The sequence below is a fragment of the Mobula hypostoma genome, chromosome 9 (genome assembly GCF_963921235.1).
Source record: "Mobula hypostoma chromosome 9, sMobHyp1.1, whole genome shotgun sequence".
NCBI lineage: Eukaryota > Metazoa > Chordata > Chondrichthyes > Myliobatiformes > Myliobatidae > Mobula > Mobula hypostoma.
The window spans coordinates 32,473,568-32,498,034 of NC_086105.1; the positions used below are offsets into that span (position 1 = coordinate 32,473,568).

The 24,467-nt window shown below is 41.0% G+C and overlaps 1 protein-coding gene across 1 annotated transcript in view; it reads right to left on the reverse strand.

Moving 5' to 3' along the window:
* LOC134352231 (cystine/glutamate transporter-like) overlaps positions 1-22,429 on the reverse strand; it is a 39,967-nt gene extending 17,538 nt beyond the window's left edge. Inside the window, exons 1-4 of the mRNA XM_063059524.1 lie at positions 22,275-22,429; positions 10,390-10,505; positions 6,854-6,979; positions 4,992-5,091 (exon numbers count right to left, since the gene is read on the reverse strand). Of these exons, the coding sequence (XP_062915594.1) occupies positions 4,992-5,091; positions 6,854-6,979; positions 10,390-10,505; positions 22,275-22,429 (497 nt within the window). The remainder of the gene's footprint in view (positions 1-4,991; positions 5,092-6,853; positions 6,980-10,389; positions 10,506-22,274) is intronic.
* Between the last annotated feature and the right edge of the window lie 2,038 nt (positions 22,430-24,467).

Below are 24,467 nucleotides of genomic sequence, written 5' to 3' on the forward strand. Positions count from 1 at the left end.
CGTAAGGCCAGTGAGGTTGTGGAGATGGAACTGGACTCTCTCACGGTGGTGTCTGAAAACAGGATGCTGTCTAAGTTGCATACCATCTTGGACAATGTCTCCCATCCACCACATAATGTAGTGGTTGGGAACAGGAGTACATTCAGCCAGAGACTCATTCCACCGAGATGCAACACAGAGCGTCATAGGAAGTCATTCCTGCCTGTGGCCGTCAAACTTTACAACTCCTCCCTTGGAGGGTCAGACACCCTGAGCCAATAGGCTGGTCCTGGACTTATTTCATAATTTACTGGCATAATTTACATACTACTATTTAACTATTTATGGTTCTATTACTATTTATTATTTATGGTGCAACTCTAACAAAAACCAATTTCCCCCGGGATCAATAAAGTACGACTATGACTATGACTATGAGCTGAATAACCAGCGGGCTTTAATCTCAATGTTTAAATTTGGTTTGGTTAAAACAATTTAAAATAATTACAGCACCCAAAACATAAAGACAAAAAAAAAATTAAAAGCACATAAATTTTTAAATTATCTATTAAATACATTGTAGTTAACTCAAATAATTAGCAAGATACCTGAAACCTATCTGATTGTCTGGAAAGCCTCCTCACCACTGAAATGAATCAGACGTTAACTCAGTGCCAGCTCCGACCTGCTGCAGGTTCAGCAAAAACATTTCCTAGCAACTGCAGTGAAACTGCAGGAAGCTGGTGCTCATGAGGGCTGCTCTGCAGTTGCAGAGAGGATCTCACAGGAAGCTCGGGGCTTTTCTATACATGCGAGTTGTTTTCAGAAATATTTTACATTATCAATCCTCTGAAGTTGTCTGTTAGTACACATTGAAGACAAGACTTTGTCCTAACAGCCACCACCTGACTGGGAAAAATAGCATTGATGTCAATGAACTTATGGCCCCCTCCAAGCTGTGGAAGGAACTTCCGAACACACACAAGAACATTATTTTGGACACTTTGGCAAAACTTCACCAAAACTGTTTTCAACTATTATTCAAAATTTTCAACAAAACAGGGTTAGTGCTGTGCTTTTCAATTTATAGGAATGACCAGAAGATTTTGACTGTTTAGACAGAGATATGGTGGGGTGGCAGGTGGAGGAGGGGGGACATCTTGCTCAGAATGAGGAATATGAGGAGAGTATGAGTCTAAACCACAGTCACAGGAGAGAAGGCAAGGAGAGGGACATGAGCTATTTTTTTTCCCTGAATGGGAGTGGCTATTGTGTGAGTGGGCCAGTGTTAGAGTGGAAAGTTTAGGTTTTGGCTCACTGAGGCTTCAGCAAAGAGAGGCGGAGGCTATAGGTAGATTGATTCTTTATTTCCTTCTTTCTTTCTTTTACTTTCTTTCTTGTTAGAGCAGTGGGGATGCCAGGCAGGATAGTGGAACGCTCCTCTTGTTCAATGTGGGAAGGCAGGGAGACCTCCGGAGTCCCTGATTACCACAACTGCAAGAAGTACATCCAGCTGTAGCTTCTTACAGATGGTATTAAGGAATTGGAGCTGGAGCTGGATGAACTCTGGATCATTTAGGAGGATTGGGGGTTGATTGCCAGGACATACAGAGAGGCAGTTACACCCAAAGTGCAGGACACATGTAACGGAGGGACCGTCAGAGGAGGACAGATGATAGCTAGTGCAGAGTACACCTGTGGCCATTCCCCTTCATAACAGGTATACCACTTTGGATACTGTTGGAGGAGAGGTAATGATTTAGCAGAGGAAAATCACAGTGGTCAGGTTTCTGGCACTGTCTGCCTCTGTGGCTCAGAAGGGAAGGGGGAAAAGAGGCAAGCTGTAGTGATAGGGTATTCAAAAGTTAGGAGAACAGATAGGAGGTTCTGTGGACAAGAATGAGATACCTGGATGGTATGTTGCCTTCAAAGTGCCAAGGTCAAGGACATCTCAGATAGAGTCCACAGCATTCTTAACTGGGAAGGTAGGCACCCAGAGATAGTGATCCATGTTGGTAACAATGACATGGGTAGGAAGTGTGACAACGTCCTCCAAAGTGAGTTAGATGCTAAGCTGAAGGACAGGATCTCCAGGGTTATGATCTCAGGACTGCTACCAATGTGCCATGCCAGTGAGGCCAGAAATAGGAAGAAAATACCATTTAACATTTGGCTAAGGAGATGGGGCAGGAGGCGGGCTTCATGATCTTTATGCTAACTTTGAGGGAAGGTGGGACTTGTACTGGTGGGATGGTTTGCACCTGAACTGGAGGGTGATTAATATCCATGTGGAAGGTTTGTTCATGGTGCATGGTACTTTAAACTAGAGTTGCATGGGATGGGAACCAGAACACCAGAGCAGATAGTGGAGTGGTTATGGGAAAGATGGTGTTAAGCCTACATACAAAGTCAGATTACAGTGGTGGATAAATCCCCAGGGCCTGACAAGGTGTTCCCTTGAACCCTGTGGGAGGCGAGTGCAGAAATTGCAGGGCCCTGAGCGGATATTTAAAAAGTCCTTAACAATGGGTGAGATGCTGGGGGATTGGAGGATGGGTAATGTTATTCTGTTTTTTAAAGAAAGGTTTTAAAAATAAGTTGGAAATAAAAGGCTGGTGAGTCTGACATCAGAAGTAGGTAAATTATTGGAAGGTACTCGAAGGGTCTGGACATACAAGTATTTGAATAGACTGGGACTGATTAGGGGTAGTCAACATGGCTCTGTGTGTGCTAGGTTATGTCTAACCAATCTTATAGAGTTTTTTGAGGAAATTACCAGGAAAGTTGATGAAGGCAAGGCAGTGGATGTTGTCTGCGTGGACTTTAGCAAAGCCTCTGACAAGGTCCCACAAGGTCAAGAAGGTTCAGTTGTTGGGCATTCAGCATGAGGTACTAAATTGGACTAGGCATTGGCTTTGTGGGAGAAGCCAGAGAGCGGTTGCCTCTCTGACTGGAGCATGGGACAAGTGGAGTGCCTTAGGGATCAGTGCTGCGTCCATTGGTGTTCGTCATCTGTATCAACAATCTGGTGAATGATGTAGTAAATTGGATCAGCAAATTTGTGAAGGACAAGGTTGGGACTGTAGCAGATAGTGAGGAAAGCTGTCAAAGCTTGCAGTGGGATCTGGACCAACTGGAAAAACGGGTTGAAAGATGGCAGCTCAAATTTACTGTAGGCAAGTGTAAAGTGTTGTACTTTGGGAGGACCAACCAGAGTGGGACTTACACAGTGACTGGTAGGGCACTGAGGAGTGTGGCAGAACAGAGGGATCTAGGAATGCAGATACAGATTCCTTGAAAATGAGTCACAGGTAGATAGGGTTGTAAAGAGAGCATTTGACACATTGGCCTTCATAAATTAAAGTATTGAGTGCGGGAGTTGGGATATTATGTTGAAGTTGTGTAAGATGTTGCTGAGGCCTAATTTGGAATATTGTGTGCAGTTCTGGTCACCTACCTACAGGAAAGGTATCAATAAGATTGAAAGAGTGCAGAGAAAATTTACAAGGATGTTACCAGGATTTGAGGACCCGAGGGAAAGGTCGAATGGGTTAAAACTTCATTCCCTAGAACATAGGAGAATGAGGGACGGTTTGATAGAGGTATACAGAATTATGAGGGGTACAGATAGGGTAAATGCAAGCAGACTTTTTTCCCCGAGGTTGGGTGGGACTACAGCTAGAGGTCATGGGTTAAGGGTGAAAGGTAAAAAGTTTAAGGGGAACATGAGGGGAATCTTCTTCACTCAGAGGGTCATGAGAGTGTGGAACAACCTGCCAGCACAAGTGGTGGATGTGAACTCGATTTGAGCATTTAAGAGAAGTTTGGATAGGTACATGGATGGTAGGGGTATGGAGGCCTATAGTTCCGGTGCAGGTCAATGGGTGAGACTAGAACTAGAGTCATGGGTTAACTGCAGATGCTGGGGTGAAAGCAACACTCACAACACGCTGGAGGAACTCAGCAGGTTGGCCCGAAACGTCGACCGATCTTTTCCACGGATGCTGCCCGACCTGCTGAGTTCCTCCAGCGTGTTGTGTGGTTAAGGGTGAAAGGGGAACTGTCTGAGGAACATGAGAGGAAGCTTCCTCGCTCAGAGTGTGGTGAGAGTGTGAAAAAAGCTGCCAGTGGAAGTACAAGATTCAGTTTCGATTTCAACATTTAAGAGAAATTTGGAATAGGTACATAGACGGGAGGGTATAGAGGGCTATGGTCTGGGTGCAGGTCAATGGGACTAGGGAAATTAGTGACCTGTGACCCTAAAAGGTACAAAACATCCAACCCCCATCAGGATTCCTGTACCGCATGTGACCTCTCCTTTGGTCTTTGGACCATTCTTTGACAAGTGTGTAAATGACTTGTTAACACGTTAAGTGCTCATTGCTGTTAAGAGCCTACACCTGGTGTTCTGTTAAATTGGGTCAAGTCTGCATTTAAATGTCAAAACTCCAATTTCTGATCAGTACTTCCAAACAAATTCAGATTACGCTAATCAGTGATGAAGACCAAAACTAGGCAATAAATCTTAACTTTTAAATGGGCTAAATTTTAGAGCACTGTACCCATTTTATATTTTGCATCTTTTGGCCAAAGTAATTTTCATATCTATTCTGACGTTTTGAAAAATGAAGTCATAATTAAAGTGAAGATCCTCTTTTGTATTAAAAGTACTTATTCAGCTGGATTACATTAAAACTTAGTCTATGTAATGAAAACAATGAGATTTTTTCCAGAGCTTTAGCTCCTTGTGTGTGGACCAGAATCACTGAAGAGATCCTGGAGTCTCACATCACCACGGTTGCCTCCTGAAGATAATGCTTTAGGTATTCTACAGATTTGTGTCTCATGCAGAAGGAATTCACTTTAAAAAGCTTACTGATGATGAACTTCATCAAGCTTAAGTGGAAACAACAGGAAGAAATACATTTAATTGAGTTGTCCCTCAAAACTGTGAATATCAGTCTCCTCTTACTTTGCCTTGCACATATAGAAAAGGGTCAGTGTTTACGTACCAGCCACTGTAAGCAAACATGCCTGAATAGAAGGCCAATGGAATTTTGTCTAGCGTGACGAAACTGCTGTTAAAAGCATTTTGAAAGTTTTCATTGCGACCTGTGAAAAGAGAAGCAGCACTCTATTCAAATTCATCGCTCTCAGTCTTCATAAACTATACCACATTTTGGTTCAGCTGGTTCAATATTTATTCATTTATCTAGAGATACAATACGGTTATAGGCTCTTCCAGTTCTTCGGGTCACACCGCCCTGCAACCCCCAACAACTCTGATTTAACCCTAACCTAATCTGGGACAAATTACAATGAACAATTAACCTACCCAGTATGTCTTTAAACTTTAGGAGGAAACTGGAGGACCAGAGGAAAGCCCACGCATTCGACAGTGAGGATGTACAGGCTCCTTACAGGAGATGCCAGATTTGAACTCCAAACTCCAGCATCTTGAACTGTAATAGTGTTGCGCTACTGATAGCAGTGCCAAGTTTCATATAATCACTGATATAATAAGCACTCGTCCATTACATATCATGGGAAACTTTATGTATTGCTTTTAAATTTATAGATTGATGTACTTGGTCAGATGAAATTGAAATGGTCCATGCACAAATCTGGATTGTGGGTTACAGAATAGGATCATTCCATTTATTTATGTTGCCTATATATTAGTACAACAAAAAATGATTCACTATTTACTATTTGGAAATGAAGTGGGTTAAGTAGATTGTATAATGGTGACAAGTTATATACAGTAACACATAAAAATTGCTGGTGAACGCAGCAGGCCAGGCAGCATCTATAGGAAGAGGTACAGTCAACGTTTCGGGCCGAGACCCTTCAGGCCTTCTGCGTTCACCAGCAATTTTTATGTGTGTTGCTTAAAATTCCAGCATCTGCAGATTTCCTTGTGTTTGAGTTATATACAGTAATTGGTCTTGATATACTGTAGGAACTGAAATGTGAGAGTTTAGTAGGTGAAAGAACTGAAAGATTTTCCTCTCGACTTCCCTAGTCCTATTTCCTCCTTTCAGGAGCTCTTTAAAATCTGACTTGTTTGATTGAGTTTGGAACATTTGCCCCAGTTTATTTGTGGATTGGCATTACTTTGGTCGGATACAATTCTTTTGAAGTATTTCAGGATTTTAAAATAATTATTGTTGTTATTATTGTAGAGTGCTCTGGATAAATAACGGACAGTGTAGATAAAACAAATGCTACACAATGTATGTAAATTCAGGAGATTATGTGGTACTTTGAAGATTGTTGCTAGGCAAAATGAGTAGGAAGTTGATTGAACAATTTATTTTTTAAAAGGGCAGAAAAATTGATGTCTCTATACTATAAATTCTATTTATAAATATTGTATGTGGGATATGGTTTGGCATGGAACTTTGTGGCCTCCTCACCAGGGAATAGATGCATCATAACCTCGGCTAGGTAAAGGCTTTAGACATGAGGAAAAAAAGCTTAGGGTCATAGGGATCAAAGAGGAGGGGATCTGATGCAGATTTTCAAACTCGGGAGATTTTGATAAATTGAGAACATTTCTTTCCATTAATTTGGTTGTCAGTAATTAGATCTAAATCTGAAGTTTTCATATTGTAAAGGACGTTAGGGGATTATTTGCATATTGGTTTGTTAGGGGACTTGACAGGTTTAATGACAGGTTTTAATGGAAGAAACCCCCAAAACAGGTTTTCCAAGAAATCAAATAATTCTTTAAAGTGAAAAATTAAAATGAATGCCAAAGGTTTAGATGAATGTGATTGGGCTGATAGGTCTTTCAGCGTACTTACACACGATGGCCTCCTTTTAGCGAGGGTAACTTTGTATTGTGAATCTGTTCCTGGATAATTCATACCTTGGGCCAAAGCAGTTATCCCCGGAGTGATGATCAGTCCCAGTGCCACCAGTTTGGAGAGTGTGAGAAAGATCTGAATTCGGGCAGTCCAATTCACACTCCACGAATTTATGCATATTACCACAGCTGCAGTGAATTTAAAGAAACTTTGTTAGGTTTGTATTACACATCAAATGAAAACAACTGTTTCTTTAGATTCCTTTCAAGGACAGCAAAGCTAGTTCCTACTGGCCAGCTCAAGCTGCCTTTCAGAGTGAGGTCACAGACCTGCAGTTTGAACTATTGGAGAATCCAACAGAAATGTGACTATCAACGTATTGCTTATGAACCCATAACATTCTCATATTTAATATTTCCTGTTCAGGCCATCACATCTACATTGACTTACTGAATTTATGTCCAAAGGATAATCCCTCATCCCCAGAACCCACCTAATAGCTCGTCTGCCCTGAATGTGACTGTGTCCATTGCAAACATGTCTCAGGGTTTGAGTTCCTCACACTTCAAGGGACAAACTATAAGCCCATGATTTGGGTGTGCTGAGTTAATTTATTGCACTGGTAGCCAGAATCCTAGGCCATTTGTCCAAAAGCTCAAGTTCAAATCCCACCTTGCCAGTTGTGGAATTTAAATTCAACTAATGACGTACATCTTAAATTAAAAGAGTAGGTGGCCTTAGTCATGGTAGGTACTGAACTACTGGAGTTTTCTTAAAATTCTTCTGGTTAACAGAGTACTTCAGGGAAGGAAATCTGCAATCCTTACTTTGGCTTGGCCTACATGTGAAACCAATGTGGTTGCCTCTTTACTGATGCCTCAGCTTAGGGACAATTAGGAATGGGCAATTAATCCTGGGCTTTGCCAATTATGTCTGTACTCTAAGTGAGAGTCATTGCCTCCATTGTCGACTGCGTTGGTGCGGCTTCATGGACTCCTGCTGAGCTCATCAACTGTATCACTAACTTCTAATGTAGCCTTAAATTTACTTCTTCCATTTCTGACATCTCTCTTTCCTTTCTTGATCCCTCTGTCTCCATCTCTGGGGACAAACTGTCTACTGACATTTATCATAAACTAACTAATTCCCACGGCTACCTTGACAATATCTCTTCCCAACCTGTCTCCTGTAAGATTTTCTCAGTTCCTTCGTCTCCACCACATCCCAAGGTGAGACTTTCCTTTCCAGAACATCAGGGCTGTCCTCCTTCTTCAAAGAACAGGGTGTTCCTTCCTCCATCATTGATGCTGCCTCACCTGCACTCCTCTAATTCCTGGACATCTGCCTTCAGTCCATCTTTGCACCATCTTCACAAGGGTGGAGTTCCTCTTGTCCCCACCTACCATCCCATGAGCCTTCACATCCAACACACCATTCTCCACAAATTCCACCATCTTGAATGGGATCCTACCATCAAACACATCCTTACCTCCTCCCACCCTCCGTTTTCCTCAGGGATTGCACCCTTCGTGATTCCCCTGTCTATTTTTCCCTCCTGGCACATGAACCTGCAAGCAGAGGTGCAGCATTTGCCCTTTCACCTTCTCCCTCATCTCCATTCAGAGCCACAAAGCATTCCTCCAGGTGAGACAACCCTTCACCAGCAAATCTGTTGGGGTTTTCTACTGCATCCAGTGCTCCCGATGTGACCTCCTCTACATTGGTGAGACCTGGCATAGATTGTGGGACTGCTCTGTCAAACACCTTCACTCCATTTGCAAACAGGAGGACTTCCTGGTGGTCAATCATATTAATTCCAATCCCCATTCCCATTCCGGCTCCTATTGCCACAATGAGTCCACTCTCAGGGTGGAGGAGCAACACCTCATATCTTTCTGGGTAACCTCCAACCTGATAGCATGAACATCGATTTCTCTCTCCCCCTTCTCTCTTCTTCCATTCCCCTCTCATCTCTTCTCTTCTCCTCACCTGCCTATCACTTCCTTCTCCTTCCCTTTCTCCCATGGATACTCTCCTCTCCTATCAGATTCCTTCTTCTCCTGCCCTTTACCTTTTCCACCTATCACCTCCCAGGTTCTTACTTCATTCCCCCTCCCCTACCCACCTGGATTCACCTTTGGGCTTGTACTCCTTCTCCTTCCCCCCACCTTCTTATACTGGCTTCTTCCCTTTTTCTTCCCAGTCCTAATGAGGGATCCCGAACCAAAACGTTGATGTTTTAATCATTTCCATGGATGCTGCTGGACCTGCTGATTTCCTCCAGTATTTTGTATGTGTTGCCTCCATTATTTCTCTCTGAGTAAAATGCACTTGGTGTCCTATCTATTAGGTACCTCCTGCATCTGATATAGCGGTTAATGAACGCATGTTCGTGATCTGCTGCTGTAGCCCATCAACTTCAAAGTTCAAGATGTTGTGCGTACAGAGATGCTCTTCTGCAAACTACAGTTGTAACATGTGGGCATTTGAGTTATTTTGTCTTTCCGTCAGCTTGAACCAATCTGCCCATTCTCTTCTGACCTCTCTCATTAACAAGGCGCTTTTGCCCACAAAACGGCCACTCACTGATACTTTTTGCTTTTCATACCATTCTCTGTAAACTCTAGAGACTGTTGTGCGTGAAAATCCCAGGAGATCAGAAGCTTCTGAGATACTTAGACCACTCCATCTGGCACCAACAATCATTCTACAGTCAAAATCACTTAGATCACATTTTTTCCCCGTTCTGATGCTTGTTCTCAAAAACAACTAAATCTCTTGATCATGAAAGCATGCTTTTATGCACTGAGTCGCTGCCACATGATTGGCTGAATAGATATTTACATTTAAGAGCAGGTGTACCACTAGGTGTATTTTCTGCCCTATCAAACAAATTACCGGGCATGCTCTGACAAGGAAGTTTTTCTGTTTGCATTGTTAATTCCTCTGTTTTTAATACATTAGTTTAGGAGCTTCAAGAATGTGCATTATTGGCAAAGAATCATTAATTGCTCTGTTTTTTTTTCATTGATACTGAAGAAAGAGAAGTTCCCGGACTTACAGACCCAAACATACCTGAGCACTGGATTTCCTCTATTCTTGTCCCTTGTCCAATAGTAGAGTAAGGTGGGAATTCAATTTAGTCAAGATCCCTCCTGTCCATCATGGTTTTAGATAAGCAACTATTTCACTAATTGAGCAGCTTGGTGCCTAGGCTGGGGCCAGAGCTGCAAAAGTACAGTACGTTTTAACTATGTTCAATTTGCCCCTGGACCATCCAACAATATATGTATTTTAATTTTTTGTTAAATTTCCCCTTTTCTCAAAATGAGCCCCATTCAGTGCAATTGATTAAATTTTTTAAAATGCCATTTATATTTTAAATAGCTGCTCTTTTACTGCCCCTAGCAATATTTGTCATTTTAAACATGTCACACGTCAGCTGAGAACAATGCAGCCCAAATTCTGGACCTCCACATACAAAGAATTCCATTTCGGTACTGAAAAATAAGGGGAAATTCAAGGCTGTATCTTTTAATTATCCTTGCTACAGATGGACTGCTCTTCTGAGACGTTCATGTAAAATAATGTTACTTACAGACTCCACAAGCTGTGAGAAGTTTTACTGCCAAAGGTGGAGCTGGACAAGGGGCAAAGAATGGTTCAACAATGTAGCGTCCAAACGACAAGCCTACAATAGCAGTGACTGCTGGTCTGTCAAAAGAAAAAGATCTGTGAATAAAACGTCAATAAATGTTATTCATGAGTTGAATGAAAGCTTTACAAAGAACATGTGTGATCTGATTTGGTGACAAAGGGGAGAGGACAAACTGCATTCTTTTTTTAATTATATGGTTCAGCTTTGTGAATTTTCGTAATTGGGATACACATGTAATCAAGGAATCGTGGAAGTAGGATATAACAAGAACTGTATTTAAAACTGAACAACAGCCATTATAAATTAGCACTGAAGTTTGTGAAAATCATCCTTACAACGTAAATTCTTCTTCTCTCAGAGTATTTTCATTTTAAATGATAACTTTGAAACCTGCAAAGTAATCGTCAGAAGATAAGATCTGTCCAACACAACCCACCTCAATCCAGCAGCAAGAAACGTTGTGGTCGAGGAACTCAGCAGGTCAAGGAGTACGTTCCTCTTATGTCTCTACCAGTCTGTCGAAATTACTGTATGTCTATAAATTTGATGTATCTCACTGTCTCGTGGTCTATCTTTCATCACCATCTTGTTTGGCGATGTTCTGCCATCTTATTCAGTGAGTAACCATCGTTTTGATCTCTTACAACATCTTTCTACTATGGCCGATAGGAATTACTTCCCTTGGACGAGTTCCAAAACTAAAATGAAATGTGAGGGAGGGAAATGCAAGGCAGAACAACTCAAAATCTGAAGGGTAAAAGAGACAGTTGTTTGGAAGAACTCATTCTCCATTGACCTGTATGGGTGAAAGAGTGATTGGAGCAGGTTGGGATAGGGTCTGAGGGATACTATATTAAGGAAAGGGGAAAAAATTGACTGGAATCTTAGTCCCATCTCTGAAGCGTCCTGTAAAAATATTCTCTGTCTGTAGGAGTATTAGTTACTTTGCATTGGGTTTATTCCAGGAGACCAAAAGGAGAATCTCTTTTATCTTTCTGTCTTTAGATTATAATTGAATCAAGAATGCCAGCAGCATTCTTTCAGTGCTGTCAATAAATATATTTTCTTAGCCATGAATGTTAGTAGCTGGGAATGAAAGTGTTCGTAGATTTTCTGCTGTGGCCATCTTCACTTGTCTGAAGGAAATTACAAATTATCCTCATGCAGCCATCAGGCACAAGAGAACCAGCCAGGAGCATTCCATAAGACCATAAGACATAGGAGCAGAATTAGGCCATTCAGCCCATCGAGTCTGTACTGCCATTCCATCATGGCTGATCCCAGATCCCACTCAACCCCATATACCTGACTTCTCACCATATCTTTTCATGCCCTGACCAATCCGGAAACTATCAACTTCCGCCTTAAATATACCCACAGTCTTGGCCTCCCCCGCAGTCTGTGGCAGAGCATTCCACAGATTCACTGCTCTCCAGCTAAAAAAATTCCTCCTTGTTCTGTTCTAAAGGTTGCCCCTCAATTTTGAGGCTGTGTCCTCTAGTTCTGGATACCCCCACCAAAGGAAACATCCTCTTCACATTCACCCTATCTAGTCCTTTCAACGTTCGGTAGGTTTCGACGAGATCCCCCCTGCATTCTTCAAAGTTCCAGTGAGTACAGGCCCAAAGCTGACAAATGCTCCTCATATGTTATCCTTTTCATTCCTGGAATTATCCCCGTGAACCTCCTCTGGACTCCATCCAATGACAACACATCCTTTCTGAGATATTGGACCCAAAACTGTCAACAATGCTTCAAGCATGGCCTGACTAATGTCTTATAAAGGCTCAGCATTATCTCCTTGCTTTTAAATTCTACTCCCCTTGAAATAAATGCCAACATTGCATTTGCCCTCTTTACCATTCATTAAGTGAAAAGATTTAATTCCATCAACATTCACCACAGCGTGATCAGCAGGGTTTCTTTATCAAACAACAATCACACTTGTCTACCACTCTCCTTCAGTACTTACCCAGGGACAAACACTTTCCAGTTGGCCTTCTGCCACTGGAGACATAGAGGCTTTAATGGACTCCATACAAAAACATGTTCAGTGATCATTTGAGGCGTCTAACGCATTGAGATTGGTAAACTGGCACTCTTGCTCATTACAGACAGATTTGGCAAGCTCAATGTGTTGTTCTCTGGCATCAGCAGGAGCCCAATTTACGATTGCGCAGTTAAAAATCATCTACTCTAAAAGCTGAATTTGGAGTTTGGACTGTGTAGATAAGTTGCTCCTAGCCAGCCTGATTAGAGAGGGGCTGTTGTCACCACCCCACTTACCTCCACATCTCCACAAGCACTTACTATACAGCTGGTGCGAGGCTGGACCCTGAGCCCTCATGACACTAAGATCGTGCAGCACAGAGCAAGCTATCAACATCTTCACATCTACTATCCCCATTCCCCATTCATCAGTGGTTTCACTTCTTGCCTTCCATCTGATAGAGCACCTCAGCATCCTCTTGACCATGATACCAAAACGAAAGCTAGCATAACATTAACGTTCCAAATGGGACAAATAAATCAAAATGTCACAACTTGCACACAACTTACGGCCTACTGCTGCAATAGGTCCACAGCAGACACAATCTGATCGGTTCTCCACCCTGCCTTGGTGCATCTAGACAACAGTAAAATACACATCAGGCTGCTTGGAGATCAATACCATCATCCCCTCAGTATTAATTACCAAGCTTCTAAATCTAAGCCTTTGTGCGGCCCTTTGCAACTAGATCCTCAACTTTCTTTTCAGGAGACCACAGATGGTAATAACAGCACCGAGAATCAACACGGGCACACCTCAGGGATGTGTGCTTTGCCCATTCTTTGCCCATGTGGACAAGCAGAGCTCAAGTGTGATTTATAAGTCTGCAGATGACAGCACTGTTGTTGGCAGAATCTCCGACTGCGATGAAGAGGTATGTAAGAGAGGGATAGATCAGTTGATTGAGTGGTGCTGCACCAATAGCCTTGGACATAAGAACATAAGAGCATGAGTAGGCCATCTGGCCCATCAGCTCTGCTTTGCCATTCAGTAAGATCATGGCTAATCTAACCATGGACCTATCTCCACCTATCTGCCTTTTCCCCATAACTCTTAATTCTCCTATTATGCAAAAATCTATCCAGCCTTGTTTTAAATATATTTACTACGGTAGCCTCCACTGCTTCATTGGGCAAAGAATTCCACAGATTCACCACTCTCTGGGAAAAGCAGTTCCTCCTCATCTCTGTCCTAAATCTACTTGTTAGAGTGCTTTTTGGGTTTAGGTCATTTACAGTTAGCAAATGGTTTTGGCTACCAGTCTTCTGCCTCTGAATGTGTATTCTGGATTTTATTTGGAGTGCAGGTCTGAACAATGGGTTCCTAAAAGCTGTGAATCTCAGACCAGTCAATGCTGATTAAAATTCACTCGGATGTCTATAGTGTGTATGCAAAAAGAGAGGGGTGACGTTCATATGTAGTTTCAAAAGAAAGCATGTCTGTACTTTGTAAATATAGAGTTATCCTTTGTGTTTGGCCCCATGCTGGGCCAGCAGACCTTTCCACCGAAAGTGTCTCCATATGATGCCTCAACACGGGGAATTCTGCAGATGCTGAAAATTCAAGCAACACACGTCAAAGTTGCTGGTGAACGCAGCAGGCCAGGCAGCATCTCTAGGAAGAGACGTTTCGGGCCGAGACCCTTCGTCAGGACTAACTGAAGGAAGAGCTAGTAAGAGATTTGAAAGTGGGAGGGGGAGGGGGGAGATCCAAAATGATAGGAGAAAACAAGAGGGGGAGGGATGGAGCCAAGAGCTGGACAGGTGATTGGCAAAAGGAGTATGGGAGGATCATGGGACAGGAGGCCCAGGGAGAAGGAAAAGGAGGATGCAGATGACGCATTTCACTGTCTGTTTCGATGTACGGGTGACAAATAAAAGTATTCCGATCTAATCTCAATCATTTAGAGCAGTTCCTTTCTCCTGTGCTATCAGATTTCCAGATGGTCCTTGAATCCATGGATGCTACTCTGCTATTCCTTCTTTTTTTCACTATTTATTTACTTTGTAATTTGTAGTAAGTTTATGTACTTCTGCCACAACAAATCTTATGTCATATAAATCAGTGATAATAAACCTTATTCTGATTGTACATTGACATTAGTTAATTAACCGTGTATTTGTTGAGCACCACTCTACCATATACTCTGCCTATATAGAGGAGGGAAGGAGAAGATGGTGATGCGATGCAGCGTGTGCAGCCACTCTGAAATGATATCGGTATTTGTTAAGTAGGTACCGTGCACAATCCTGATTTGATGGAGACAGACGTGAGAAGCACGGAGGAACATCTGGAGAAACTTCTGAAATGCCTGCTTCACTGCCGCTGCTACTGTGCGATCGAGAATCTCGGGAGGGGAAGGCACCAAATCCTTGGCTTTCCCTATTGCCTGTTGCCTGTTGCCGGGGCCGGGGTCGAAGTGCTCGGCAGAGATGGTGTTCGGTGCTCCATGTCGGAGGGCTGGTCAGAGGCTCGAAGTTTTCGGACGGACTCAAGAGTCGGCTGTGGTCGGGTGCTTCCAGGGTGCTGCATCGCAGGTTTGCAGTGCTGGAGGTTCATGGCAGGGAGAGTTTTTTTTCCTTCTACCGTCTGTGTGAGATGATGGGACTTTCGAGAGACTTTGAGACTCTTTTTTTACCGTGCCCATGGACTGTTCTTCATCAAATTACAGAATTTCTTTGCACTGTTGTAACTATATGTTTTAATTATGTGGTTTTTGTCAGTTTTTTTAGTCTTGGTTTGTCTTGTGTTTCTGTGATATCATACTGGAGGAACATTGTATCATTTCTTAATGCATGCATTACTAAATGACAATAAAAGAGGACTGTGTGTCCTCATAATCTAATCTAAAAATCTATATTGTGCACCTATAGCACACTACCCAGTAGCAACAGCAATACACTGTTGAACGTCAGACCAACCTCGCCCATCTCCAGGAAGCATAGCTTTGGAAAGTTATGGAGCAGCACTGGCAGATTCATGAAATGTTGTTATTCTCCTGAGGGAGAGTGCAGCAGAATTAAACTCCGCAGAACCACCGGCACTCCGAGGCTTCGCCAGGCGAGCTCAGCAGCAGACTCAAAGTGGTTGGCTTTGTCAGGTTTCATGTGGCACACATTTGTTGTAGCTTCACGTGCTCATGTTCACCAATGAGTCAAGTAACAGGTCACCTGGATGCAGTTCTCAGTGTCCAGTGAACACCTTCCTGTTGCCAGGGTTATTCAAATACAATTGACATGGTGAAAGAAGGTGTTATTTTGTCAGGATACCAAGTAATAACGTGCATGAAGTGCAGTGAATAACGGAAGGAACTATTCACTCAGTCTTTTTTTATAAAGGCTACTTTGCAAGTGTAGAAGAAAAGGGGATAAAACTGTGAAACCTTAGCAAATGCTGAACATGCATTATCTATGGCGCTAAACGGCGACTCCTTTGCTTACATCTTCGGAAACAGCTCTATTTCTATCTTTGATATCTCTTTTTTCCCTTTTCAACGTTGTTTTGAAGACCCTGGCCTGGAGTTACACTCTGACTTCGGTTCTTTGCGGGAATGGGTCCCGCCCTTAGGGCCTCATGACCGGCTGCTTTTCGATATGCCAAGGATGCGGCCTGGAAGACTAGCGTGCCTTCAGGACACCGGATTTTCATGGCTCTGGAGACAGGCTGATGCAAGGCTGGGAGAACACCGAACATCAGGAACAGCGGGTGAGCTGCTGGCTGTGTGTCTGGAGACCCGAGCCTTTCTGGGGCCGGTTCTCCGGCCTCAGAGCTTGGAAAAAGTGATGCAACAGACTTTTAACACCATAAATCAGCAAATCGTCTTGTTATGTCTCCCCTCTCACTGTGAAACAGAGACATCTCTTTTTCCCTTATTAGGGAGAGAGAGAGCCTGTGGTATGTCAAATACCAGGTGAACGAGTAGTCTTTGGGGTACTGCAAGTCTGTGTATTTATCAATGCTTTGCTGCATGCTTGAGTGCTCGATGGGGTGCACTGATGCTTTTTTGCTGGTGGGGGTGGGGGGGTCATTGCCTTGCTGCTGCTTTTGCATGGGACGGGGGACTGGGGTTCTAACCTTAAACTGTCATTCATTCTTTGGGGCACTCTTCTGTTTTCGTGGTTGCTTGTGAAGAAAAAAAATTTCAGGATGTACATTGCATACATTTCTCTGACATTAGATGTACCTATTGAACCTAAAGATAATCTCTAATGCTCAACAGTGGGACAAACCTTATCTGTGATTAGACAAATAAACAAGCAAGAACACACCTAGGGCAAAAGAGACGTGGGAGCCATGCAAGGCAGCACTGAAATGATGGGGAATGGAAGGCAGGAGAAGAAGTGTGAGGAGGGGAGGTAATCTGTGATAGATAATACTGGTAATGCCACAAGGACAAGCTCTTTTATCTTTCTGTTTATAGGTCACAGACGGACCAAAAATTCAGCAGTGTCCTCTCTGGTGCTGTCAATGATTTTTTTTATTCTTGATTTCTCCTAAGCTGCGGAGGCAAAGGAACATAAGAACTTAAGAAGTGGAAGAAAGGTTATGTCATTCGTTCCTTCGCCCTGCGCTGCATGAACATCACAACTGATCTCCTGCCTCAACATTTTCTCGGCCTATCCCCACAGCCTTCAATTAATTTAGGGTCCCGATATCTACTGACCTCTGTTCTGAGTGCATTTGATGGCTGATTCTCCAGGTCGACAATTCTAACAATTTATTATTCTTGAAGTGAAGAAATTTCTCTTTATTCTCAGTTTTAAATGGCTTGCACTCACTCTGAGATCATGACCACTATTTCTGTATCTCCTATTCTTCCTAATATCGACTCTGATGATCCCTCTAAAAACACTACATGTCTTAGTGAGGTCATGTCTCATTCTTTTAAATTTTAAAGAATGAAGGCCTAATCTACTCGGAATCTCCTGATATAAGATTCACCAGAGTGGTTGTCATCCCTGCAAGAAGACAGCTGAATCTTTGCAAATTCTCTCAATAGCAAGCATGTTCCTTTTCTTCCACAAGACGACTGACACTTTATACCATTGCCAGGTGTGTCCCTAAGTAATTTCATATTGCCTAGGTAAAATTAACCATCGCATTACTATGAAATATTAAACGTGAAAGCACCAATTCAGTAATTATATCTCTGAAATGAATGATGCAAAGTAAGATAAAAATCCAAAACTAATTTAGCTGCCAACCCGTCTCTCCAAGACAATAAATATTCAATCCCAATACTGTAATCACTTCCTCAAAACATTTCATTTCACTAGTTGTCTACTTACTCTCAAATCAGTAAAGTTGCCTCTACTCATTAGAAGTTTGCAAAGGTTCGACATGATACTTAAAACTTTGACAAATTTCTATCGACGTGTGGTAGAGAGTATATTGACTGGCTCCATCACAGCTTGTTATGGAAACACCAATGCCCTTAAATGGGAAATCCTACAACAAGTAGTGGATGCTCCCAGTCCATCACAGACAAACTCTTCCCCACCATTGAGCACATCTACACAGAGTATGATTGCAGGAAAGCAGCATCCATTATCAAAGACACCCCACCATCCAGGTCATGCCCTCTTCTCACTGCTGCCATCAGATAGAAGATACAGGAGCCTCAGGACTCTCACTACCAGGTTCAGGAACACTCGTTGCCCTTCAGCCATTAGGCTCTTGAACCAGATGGGATAACTTCTCTCAACTTCACTTGCCCCATCATTGAACTGTTCCCACAACCTATGGGTTCACTTTCAAGGACTCTTCATCTCATGTTCTCAGTATTTATTGCTTACTTATTGACTTTTTTTCTTTCTTTTTATATTTGCAGTCCGTTGCCTTTTTCAGACTGGTTCTCACCCTGTTGGTGCAATCTTTCATTGACTCTATTTTGGTTTTTGGATCTATTGCGTACGCTTGCAAGAAAATGAATCTCAGTTTGTAAATGGTGACATAGATGTACCTTGACAATAAATTTACTTTGAACTTGAACTTTGACAACAACCACTTAAGCCTCATTTTAAAATTTCTACAATGGTCATATTGTGACAGCATAATGAAGGAGTAGAATTTCTTTCAACCACCTCTCTCACGTACTCTCTCCCTCTTTCTTACTCCATATGTAGTGGTTAGAAAATGATAAGAGCCCTGTCTGTGTGAAACTTGTACGTTATCTCTGTGACTGTATGTTCCTCTTGGATTCTCTGATTTCCTACCTTCTGAAAGATGTGCGGGTTGGTAGGTTAACCGGGTACTGTAAATTTCCCTTCAGTGTAGTGAACAGTAGAAGCTGAAAAATACTGATGGAAATGCGGGGAGAATAACTGAGATTAGTGTAAATAGGCAACTGGTGGTCAACACAAACTCACAAACTTTCCAGCTGCGGGATTGGAAGAAACTTGTCAAAGTTTTTCAGTTGACTCTCTGCTGAGCCAGTAGAAAGTGTTAGATTAAGGTCTCCTGTTTAACCTGCAAAATATGTCCAATGACTTGCATCTTTCATCAATAAATGAAAGTTTCCAGCAAATTGATTGATTCCACACAGTCTCACTCCATGATTCCCAGGAATATATAAAAGGATTAAAGATGGGTGAGCAATCAGAGATACAATCTTTCATACCATGGACTTTGAAATCATCAGCGGCATGAAACTGAGGTACATGTCAATTTGAAGATTCCTCCAATCTTTCCCGACTCGTGAATTGACTAAGAAGGTAACCAGGTGAAGGTGATCTGTGTTGATGTGGAGGTAACCAGGTGAAGGTGATCTGTGTTGATGTGGAGACTAAGAAGACTGTTCACTTTTGGGCTTATATTGAGCAAATTTTTAGCCTGATCTAACACAACCTGGATGAAGCATTAAGCTCCTTTTAGCATGCTTCAGAAAAGAGGCTTTTGAGATTCTTGACAATTGGTAAAACTCTCAGGAATTTGCGTAAGAGCTTAAAAGATTGTACTTAATAACAAAACACTCTGATAAACTTTAGCCTTCATACCTGAAGACAGTGAAGAAAGTGATTCTTATAAACACCATTAAATTTAGGGACTATTCATCCATTTTCTGGAAAATGTCCATTAACGGCACTTCATGCCCTTAGATAGTTATAAGGGATCGAAAGGAAATTGGAGTTAGAAAGGGGTGGAGGCAAGGTTAAGCAAGCACAAAAAAGAGCACGGGTTAAGGCCCATTACTTGGATCTTAGTAGATCTTCTTCAGATAGGTTCAGTACTACCGCTAGGTCTCTAAATCAGTGTGGATAGCCAGAGTCAACGGGATGGGGTTCTGGCACTGGGTGTCAAGTATCCAGAAGCAGGGGTGGTGTTTGGAGATGAGTGGACATGGGTTTCTAGCACTGGGATTTGTGGAGAGGTGAGTGGGAATCTCAGGCAATTTGACATACTGGGCACTATTTTTGAAAGACACTTCTTAAAAAAATCTCTGGTGTGATTTTTTTTTCCAGTTTGCAAGAAAAATCAAAACATTATGAAGAAAATACTTTGATTTGCAAACACATGAATTGCAATTAACTGATAGAACAATGCACTGTCCATATGTTTTCTAATATTTTGATCCTGATAAGGATATTTCATTCTTTCTTTTATAATCTTTTTATTAATTTTCAAGTTCAGAAACATAATAACAGAACTAATACAAAAAGATTGGGATTACATTATTGGTAATTGGCATATGCAAATTAAAACTACAGATAATACAAGTATAACAGACCTCCCAAACTCTTGATATAGTTAACCATGATAAAAAGAAAAATGAAAAAAATATCACGTGCAAAAAAAAAATCCCCAAAGGAAAAAATTCTAAACTAAACTCAACCAAAAACTGATCTAAACAAAACAAGGCTGGGCTAATATATTACATCGAATACAATCATTAATGTCGTTAACTCCACTCCTCTATCCAAATATTCTAGGTTAATAAAAAGGATTCGGAAAAGGTCAAGCTACATCATATGAAAGTGTTGAATAAATGGCCTCCAAGTCTCTTCGAATTTAACCGAAGGATCAAAAGTAACACTTCTGATTTTTTCTAAATTCAAACATGATATAGTTTGGGAAAACTATTGAAATGTAGTAGGGGGATTGGTCTTTTCCCAATTCAATAAAATGGATCTTCTAGTCATTAGTGTAACAAATGCAATCATCCGACGAGCTGAAGAGGGTAAAGAACTATGTTCCATCATTGGTAAACCAAAAATTGCAGTAATAGGATGAGGTTGTAAATCAATATGCAAAACTGTTGAAATAATATCAAAAGTATCTTTCCAAAATTTTTCCAAAAGAGGGCAAGACCAGAACATGTGAGGTAAAGAAGTTACCTCAGAATTATATCTGTCACAAACAGGATTTATATGGGAGTAAAGACGAGCTAGTTTATCTTTAGACGTGTGGGCCCTATGTACCACCTTAAATTGTATCAATGTATGTTTAGCACATATAGAGGAAAAGCTAACTAATTGAAAAATGTTCTCCCATTTCTCTATAGGTACGTGAAGTTGAAGTTCCCTTTCCCATTCATTCTTAATTTTATCAGATATACCTGGCTGTATTTTCATAATTATATCATAATAGTTGTTATTAAACCCTTCTGATAAGGATTTAAAGCTAAATTTTTCCCCGAGATATCAGTTGAATATGAAGTCAGAAAGGTAGGTTATGTAATATTTAAGAAGTTTCTTATTTATAAATATCGAAAAAAATGGGATCTGGGCAAATTTTATTTATTAGACAACTGTTCAAAAGACATAAAAGAGTTATCCAAGAATAAATCACGAAAACATATTATACCCTTCATTTTCCATATCACAAAGGCTTAGTCCGTAACAGAGGGTTGGAAAAAAATTAGATATAATAGGGCTTGATAAAATAAATTTGTTCAAACCAAAAAATTTATGAAATTGAAACCATATTCGTAATGTGTATTTAATTATTGGGTTAACCATTTGTTTATTCAATTTAGAGGGAAGCAAAGTTCCTAAAATAGAAACCAATGAGAACCCTTGTACAGAATTACATTCAAGCTTTACCTATTGTGGGCTTGGAATTATATCCCAATCTTGTGTCCAAAATATTAAATATCAAATATTAATTGCCCAATAATAAAATCTTAAATTCAGCAAAGCCAAACCACCGTCTTTTTTGGGCTTCTGTAAGTATTTTTTACTTAATCTGGGATTTCTATTCTGCCATATATAAGAGGAAATTTGAGAATCAACAGTATCAAAAAAGGATTTAGGAATAAAAATTGGTACTGCTTGAAATAGATATAAAAATTTAGGTCGAATAATCATTTTAATAGCATTGATTCGGCCTATTAGTGATAAAGACAATGGGGACCATTTAGTAAACAATTGTTTAACCTGATTAATTAACGGTAAAAAATTGAGCTTAAATAAGTCCTTATGTTTCTTAGTAATTTTAACACCCAGATAAGTAAAATAGTCAAGGATATTTCATTCAGCTAAAATTTTTATTTCAGCTCTAATGAAATTTCATTGACATAAAATATTAATTAAAGTTTCTCTCCACACAGTTACATTATTTCTTATTTTTATTTCAGACTCCCAATATCCACTTTTTGCTTTTGAACATCACTCTAATACATAACGGTAGTGTAGTATAAATATGTCTTTAATATAATGCTTATTCTAAACGAATTGGAGCTATCTAAGTTTGTTTATTTGAAGGTCTGTCTGTTAGGAATCTGTAAACTTCATTCGGGGGAAAGTTCAAATTGATAATAATAATCATTGTATTCTACCTGATTATGATGACTTCACTCCATAATCGAAGGAAGGCTGGAAGTGGGCCCAAAGTCTCCAGAATATAGATATAGTGACCACCAGATTTCTTAATGCTTGTTCCAAGTTCTGCATATGACAGAGCTCCTGGTACCCAAGGAGAGACATAAAACATGATAAAGCATTGGCATATTTCACTTTACATTCTTCAATTTACTTATCAGTGTTCATTTGTCCTTATTTGCAGTCCTTAGGATTCTGATATATTTTTTGTCTCTGATATTTATGGAATGAGAAATTGTTGATATCCTGTATTATTACTACTCTCTTACTTTCTCCAACTCCATGGGCATGTTACTGCCATAGTTGGATGCATCAGCAAGGGAGATGAGGCTGAGTACAGGGCTAAGGTAGGAAACTTTGTCACATGGTATGAGCAGAATTATCTGCAGCTTAATGTGAAAAAGACTAAGGAGCTGGTGGTAGACCTAAGGTACCGGTGACCCATGTTTCCATCCAGGGGGTCAGTGTGGATATGGTGGAGGATTACAAATACCTGGGGATACAAATTGACAATAAACTGGACTGGTCAAAGAACACCGAGGCTGTCTACAAGAAGGGCCAGAGCCGTCTCTATTTCCTGAGGAGACTGACGTCCTTTAACATCTGCCGGACGATGCTGAGGATGTTCTACGAGTCTGTGGTGGCCAGTGCTATTATGTTTGCTGTTGTGTGCTGGGACAGCAGGCTGAGGGTGGCAGACACCAACAGAATCAACAAACTCATCTGTAAGGCCAGTGATGTTGTGGGGATGGAACTGGACTCTCTCACGGTGGTGTCTGAGAAGAGGATGCTGTCTAAGTTGCATGCCATCTTGGTCAATGTCTCCCATCCACTACATAATGTACTGGGTGGGCACAGGAGTACATTCAGCCAGAGACTCATTCCACCGAGATGCAGCACAGAGCGTCATAGGAAGTCATTCCTGCCTGTGGCCATCAAACTTTACAACTCCTCCCTTGGAGGGTCAGACACCCTGAGCCAATAGGCTGGTCCTGGATTTATGTCATAATTTACTGGCATAATTTACATATTACTATTTAACTATTTATGGTTCTATTGCTATTTATTATTTATGGTGCAACTGTAACGAAAACCAATTTCCCTCGGGACCGATAAAGTATGACCATGACTATGACTATGACTATTAAATGGTCAAAAGGAACAAAGCAAGTTTACTCTTCCAGCGTATGCACCATTCAATGAATTGATGTTTGGCTATTGAACAAATTTCAAACAATTATCCTGCCTCCTATTCTTCAATCCCTCTGTTAAAAGATCCAAAATTTGTTATCTTCTAACCTCAAGATCTCATACTAAACATAGATGGAGGGTATCTTGGGGAGTGGGGATGAGCTGATGGAAATTTTCAAGACATTGAGTGGACTTTGTTGAAGTCAATAGACGGAGCCATTCTACTATGTTGCTTTGCTGTTTAGAAGTCCTTTATTACAACGTCATTAGATTTGCACGTTATCATTTTAAGTATGCCTTCTGACACTTCTCAGTGAATAACATTTGACCCATTCTTCCTAGTGATGGTTGCAATTCCAGGCAATGATCTTGTTATTCTTAGTGATAGATATTTCTGCTATTGTTGCTGGGCCACTTCATAACATAATGCCCAGTTTTGGCTACCAGATCTATTCTGAGTCTATCCCATTTAACATACTGTACTTGTAATGTCACATAGCATCATGGATGGCGTCTGCGTGGTGAGGAGTGATTTTGTCTCCACAGGAATGTGCAGAACTCACTTCTAGCAAAACTGCAATGGACAGATGCACTGGACAAAGATAGATCGGTAATCCGAATCAGAATCAGAATTAGAATCAGGTTTATTATCACTGGCATGTGACATGAAATTTTGTTAACTTAGCAGCAGCAGTTCAATGCAATACATAATATAGAAGAGAGAAAAAAATAAATAATAAATAAGTAAATCAATTTCAGTATATGTATATTGACTAGATTAAAACGTGCAAAAACAGAAATACTATATATTAAACAAAAGTGAGGTAGTGTCCAAGGGTTCAATGTCCATTTAGGAATCATATGGCAGAGGGGAAGAAGCTGTTCCTGAATTGCTGAGTGTGTGCCTTCATGATTCTGTACCTCCTACCTGATGGTAACAGTGAGAAATGGGCATGCCC